The sequence below is a fragment of the Anarrhichthys ocellatus genome, unplaced genomic scaffold (assembly GCF_004355925.1).
Source record: "Anarrhichthys ocellatus isolate YVR2014 unplaced genomic scaffold, GSC_Weel_1.0 scaffold34, whole genome shotgun sequence".
Taxonomy (NCBI): domain Eukaryota; kingdom Metazoa; phylum Chordata; class Actinopteri; order Perciformes; family Anarhichadidae; genus Anarrhichthys; species Anarrhichthys ocellatus.
Genome location: NW_022280064.1, coordinates 2,779,859 through 2,786,092, shown reverse-complemented (window position 1 = coordinate 2,786,092; position 6,234 = coordinate 2,779,859). Strand labels below are relative to the sequence as shown.

The window sequence follows — 6,234 nt, the reverse complement described above, 5'->3', positions numbered from 1 at the left end:
CTAATCAAGCACTCCCTCCTCATCAGCACAACTCTCCTCACCTGCCTCTATCCAGCCACTATATAAACCCATGCACTCTCAGTTACTCACTGCCAGATCATTGCTGCCCCCCTGCCCTTGCCCTGCCCTTGCCCTGCCCTTGCCCTGCCCTTGCTCTGCCCTTGCTCTGCCCTCGCTCTGCCCTCGCTCGTCCTGCCGGATTTTCCCCCTCATTTCTTGTCTTGTGCTTGGACTCCCTGTTGTGTTCTGGTAACGATTCCTATTTTTGTTCAATACTCATTAAAACCTGTTTCTCACTACCTCTGGTCCTGCATTTGAGTCCTCACCACACCCCGTGACACTGTGGACTACAGTGACAGCTCTGCAGGGCCCCTTCAATGCCGCAGGCTTATGTTTAGGCTCTCGGTGTTGCCCGGACAGGCTCTTCAATTAAAGCATTAACATACTGTCGACACCTTCCCCTCCGGCTGTATCATCCTTTTCGTCCGACAATCAACACTCCAATCAACACCTCTCACCTCCAAAAAACATGCCATGTACCGTTTCATCTTTGACAGACTCGTCACGCTGTCCCCTTTTCACTCTCACCCAATCTGACGAGGCTGTAAAATGTTACATCTGCGCCCCGAGACTGTCTGAACAATGAGGGTCTCCACAATGGATTTTATGGAAAAACTACATCAATCTCCAAGATAAGGCCCTTTTTTCCTGACATTTGTCAGAGAAAAACATCTTTGTTACTTCCCTTTCAATGATTATGTCACTCAACAGGCTGTGGATTTCCAATAAGAGAAACCCGTCATTATAAATGAGTTCCATAACTGTGGCTCATGTTGATGCAAAGCTTACTGAAGTCCCAGATGTAATTAATTGAGATAAAAGTATACAGTGAGAGCTGTAAATTAGAGCTGTGAGGGGCTGCTTCATAGTGCAGTGACTCGGACATACGTTGTCAAAGCGCCTGAAATAAACAGATCAAGAAAAAGGTTTCCTTCTGCGCGTTCATCTTGTCTTGCATAACTGAATGCTGGGAAGCCGATCCTATTGAAAATTACAGGCAACAAACATGGCTGTCGCCAGGATTTTAGATATACTGAAGTCCCATAATGACCCCCCCCAAAGTTAGTTTTCATTCCATTTGAATTCATTCAGCTAACTGCCTCCACACTGGAATACAATTCTGTAGGACAATTTATGTATTATTTTTATTGGTCTAATCATATTAGAATATAATTATCCTGCAAATACTGAAAATTGACCTGAAAGTGCATAGTTTTGTTTGTAGAAAGTAAGCATCCACCGAAAAAGAAATACTGAGAACAATGCTACGGTCTCTATGCACGCCCACAAACTGACTAAAAATCACACTTGAAATCTAAGGAATCTATAGGAAAATAGAAATTAGTCATTTCACACTGAGCCAGCATTCTCACCCGAGCAGCTAGTGTTCTTTCAAATTACAGGAAGTAAGATTTAGGCAGGTAAGTGTAGGTAAAAGAGCGTGGTTGACGTTAAGTTCACCGACTAGCGACTAACTTACGGCGAACATCAACATTTACTTACAGTTTCACACGGGACACTAACAGCGGCCATCTTGAGTGAAAGTCCTGTGTTTGTTATCCTCTCCCGCCGTTCCTTTCTGCAAGACATCTCATGAGGTTTAGGCAACAACTTATATAAAATACCATGATTTGGGTTCAAATAAACTCTTTCTGGCAGAAAGCCCTGAAGGCAAACTTCAAAAAGACTGTGTGGTAACATGGTTTGTGGAGAACAATTGTTTTTCTGCAACCAGAAGTGACATAGGAGGGTGGAGCTAAGTACAACCAAATGCTGAGTAAAGCAATTTTAGCCGGTTAAAAAAGGAATTGGCTTCACTTTTCACAGCAGCACGTTGCTGACTGGTTTACATTTGAGGTGGTTGCACGCCCGAATGGCTGCCTTTTCATGTTCTTTTTAAAAAATGTTTTAAATATTAAGAATGATAAATTGGTAATGTAACACTAATTTAGAGACTCCACTTTTTCCCTCACTTTGAGGAGCTAGTAAGTCCAACGCGCAGCCTCACAGTGGAGACTTGATGGTTGCTCTGCCCTTCAGAACGTGAAGCCCCCTCTCTACGCACCTTATTCAATCCATTCAGCTGGTTCAGAGGACGCCAGTGCGCAGCGCTGCGGCCGGAGGACTTCTCGCGTATCTGCACCCATAGGCTACTTGAGGACAGATGGATTTGACGCCGGGGCGCATCAACAGCGGCACATTTTGACTTTTTCTTCATTCCATGAAGACGGATCATTTATTCTCTGCTATTATTATTATTATTATTATTATTATTATTATTATTATTATTAATATTCTCTGTTACTGATCAGAGTCCTCATGGATATCTACACCTCCACGTTATCACCAGCGGTGGACATCGGCGCAGGTTGTTATCTGCTGTTTGTAGGTGAGTTAAAAGCCGCGCGTAAGCTTGAGTAAACTAAAACAATAGCTGCCATAGTTAGCTCAGTTATGTGTGAGGGAGAAATAATTATACTTGATTTCAGTTCTTGCAAACAGGATCAAAAAACTCAAAATTATACTTTCCATAATCCATTTTTACGCGCATTCCTGCTGATGGATAAACGTCTCTTTGAAATTCTGAAGTCTACCAGTTTTCTCTTCTGACGTTTTGCTTCCTCTTCTGAAACTGTCAGACAACACTTGTTTTCAAAGCGAGCTTAAAGCAAGCTTAAATGGGTATCCAAGCACACAATAGGGTCCCCACAACAACAACCGTTCAGTTTTAAGACTTCAATTAAGATTAGTCATGATTAAGGTTAGAGAATGTCTCCAGAGAGGAATGTCCTCCAAAGTGACAAAAGACAAATGAGTCTGTGTGTAAGAGGGCAGCCTGATGGTATTATGCTTTATATATAGCCTATATCCAGTGCTATAATGGAGTTAATTAGTGGGAACATGAAGTCCCTTCATGTGGACTATAAATAAGACAGATTGGTGAGCATTGGATTGGATGTTATTCTCTCACTGCTAAATTCACAGCACAGGTGAGATATTTGAACTGTAACTCCACATGTACGTGTCCCACACTCATTTCACATATCTGACAGTAAAACCAGCTTCAATCATCTGCATGCAGTTGGATTCCTGCGGCTCGCAACTGCTCACGTCCTCCCTCAGGAGTTATCTCATCCCACACATATTCATGGGATGTGACACACACAGAAACTGCTGCCATAATAACTGTCTTTTTATGAGGCAGTACATGTGTTGAATAACTGACAGCAGATTGATAGATTCAAACAGACAGCTGACCCGGATGCAGAATGGGGCAATGCAATAAAAATCCATCATGCAATAAGACCATTTGTTTCCTGTAGCAGGCTAAAGGACTTGGTGTCGACCTCCTGGTTGAGCGTTGACATTCATTCCCTCCTCCTCCACCTGAAGGAGTATTGTGGCCGATTCTGTCTTTAGTCGATTTAACATGAAAATAAATTAGACTTTATTTAGAAATGTCAACCAATTCAACACCATTAATACATATTGTATAACATGTGGTAAAGAACTCGACTCCTGGTTCCCTTCTGTGACCTTTTTTTTGTTTTGTTGGTGCAATATGACAACAGCCAACATGACATGAGACATTTCTATGGGAGGAATACTAATTACCTATAATGTTATATTGGTGTTAGTCGAACCTGTGGTGGTGTGTCCGTATGTCCGTTAGTGTGAGAGAGAGTGTTAAAATTAAATAATAAATAAATAAATAAAAATATTAATGAGGGTAAAAAAAAGGTAAAAAGAGATTTTGTTCTAAGAATGACATTTTGGTGTTTTTTATTGCTGTGTAAATTACACAATGCAGTGCTGACGATTACTTGTTATGAGGTGTACACTACTTATTTATTTCACACCTTGTTGGGGCTTTGCCAATGAGTGTGTTTCTGATTTCTTGTTAAAGGAATTTGGGTTTGAGGATTATCATCATTGAGGGTTGCTGTAAATTGAAAATGTTTCAATGATATCAAACTTTAAAGGGGACATCTGATGCTGATTTCCAGGTTCATACATTTTTACGTTCTTTAATGTTAAAAAAACTGCCTGTCTGAATACACCTGTCTTTGCCTTCTGTCTCAAACGTTCCGTTTTAGCCCATTTCAACGGAGTTGGGTTGCTTGGAAACAGCTTGGGTCCATGTTTACTTCCTGTCAGCTGATGTCACTGCAAAAGTAAATAGACTGCGACACATTTCCAGAGTTTACGTTTAAAAATATAGATATTGATATTGAAAGGAAAACCTCACAGCTCGTTTGAAGGCACAGTTTTCTGAAAACCAGCGGTGTTTATTCCTCCATGGATTGAGCGTTTTGATACTTTCACAGTATTTATGTAGCACTTAGACCTGCTTTATAATAAATAAATGAAAGAAGACGTAAAAATCTCACTGTTTACATTATGGGACCTTTAAGATTTATGATATGACAAACCTACAAACAATACAAGAGCATGTTAAAAGATGTCTTTTGTTAAAGTGTCTGTTGAAAGGGAACGTCGTACATAACACAGATTGTGAACTGTGAGCACAATTATTGCAATGGGCTCTGGAGAAGGTTCAAACACCTTGTTGTGGCTGTGATTGGGGGCGGGGACGAACATGTAACACTTACTTCTCTCATTGGCATCGGATTAGAGTGTCAGAGTGTAACATGACGGCTCTGATTCAGGCCATGGGAACAAGCCTCTCAGATGCTTTGAACAAACTGCACAGAAGTGAGGCGTAATGAAGAAGCTAATAAAGCTCACGACACATACAAAAAGTATCATACCGAGTGTCAGGCAGTGCTCATGGACCTACCAATTATATTCAACGGTTCTATAGAAGCTCAAAACAGAGACATTTTAGGGACTGTACCATATGTGTGCGACAACATGTCAAAAGAATATAGCAGTGTTATTTTGTATGCCCAATTTAAACCTTAATATCTTAATAGAACTACTAATGTCAATATAACTAAAACACACCTTGAACCTTTATGAATCACGGTGCAAGTTAAAGTTGTTTTTGATATAACTATTTATGCAACTGTTAACTATATTGCTCAGTAAGACTGACAATACAGTTTTAATTTAAGAAACAAATAGAAGACGCTCCACTGCTCAACCAAAGAAAAATAATCAAACTTCCATTTAAGCCAAGAGAAAGATAACAGACGATACCCTTGCCCTTTTCTGACCCCTAAAAACTTCCATACAGTCCCTTAAGTCTTATATTATGAAAAACGTCTATATCCTGGTCTTTGTACAAGCACGTGATGGGGCCCAGTAAAGTCTCTGCCTGCCTCAGGGTGGACAATGCGGCCAGCTACTACTGATTTAATGGATTTTAACAAAAGTAAAGAATAAATACATAAATTTAGAATATTATATATTTAAAGTCAGCCCACTTTTACTAATCCTGTATCCGCACGGCCGGGTTTCAGCCGGGACACTGAATGAGTCCGAGATTCCATAGGGATCTTTTAACCATTCATTGGAACAATCCGTCACAAAGTTCTATAAACGCGCACGAGCATCTTGGGAAGACAGTAAGATTGTCGCGCGTGACGTGGAAGCACACTGCCCTCCTAATATGGTCATTCTACTCGGCTTGACTGTTTAGAAACAAAAGGCTCCACACGATGTTAAGATGTGGAGATTAAACGCTCTAGAGAACAAGATCCAAGATATTTCTCACAAAATACAACCATTAAAATATGAAGCGTTATTATTATTCATTAAACCATCCAGCATCATATTTGAACAGACGTCTTTTACTCTTCACTGTTGCTTTTGAGTGTTGGCAATGTCCATAACGTCCATCTGTCTACCCGCCAATGCCCCATTCTCCACCCTCCCCCACTGCTCCCTTTACTCACCCCCATTAGACCATTATTAAGCCCTTATTACCATGATTATGAAGTAAGCATCCTCATCTGACTCATCTGTCCATTTTTCAGTATAGAATTAGTTTTCCGACTGCTCCACCAGGCAGATGCCCCTTCTTGAACCTTTCTAAATAAGTGCCCTCTTTACACACCTATTGATTATTCTTGGTTTTAGTGAATGTCCACAAAATGTATTTTGCATTTGGATTCTGTGTGTTCTGCCTCATGCTGTCAAACACAGTTGATGTGGTTACTACTGTGTGTGTGTGTGTGTGTGTGTGTGTGTGTGTGTGTGTGTGTGTGT

General features: G+C 40.7%; 1 protein-coding gene across 1 annotated transcript in view; it reads left to right on the top strand.

The window, feature by feature from the left end:
* The first annotated feature begins 2,379 nt into the window (after positions 1 to 2,379).
* Positions 2,380 to 6,234, top strand: part of opn8b (opsin 8, group member b) — an 11,677-nt gene continuing 7,822 nt past the window's right edge. The window contains exon 1 of the mRNA XM_031866220.1: positions 2,380 to 2,449. Within this exon, the coding sequence (XP_031722080.1) occupies positions 2,380 to 2,449 (70 nt within the window). The remainder of the gene's footprint in view (positions 2,450 to 6,234) is intronic.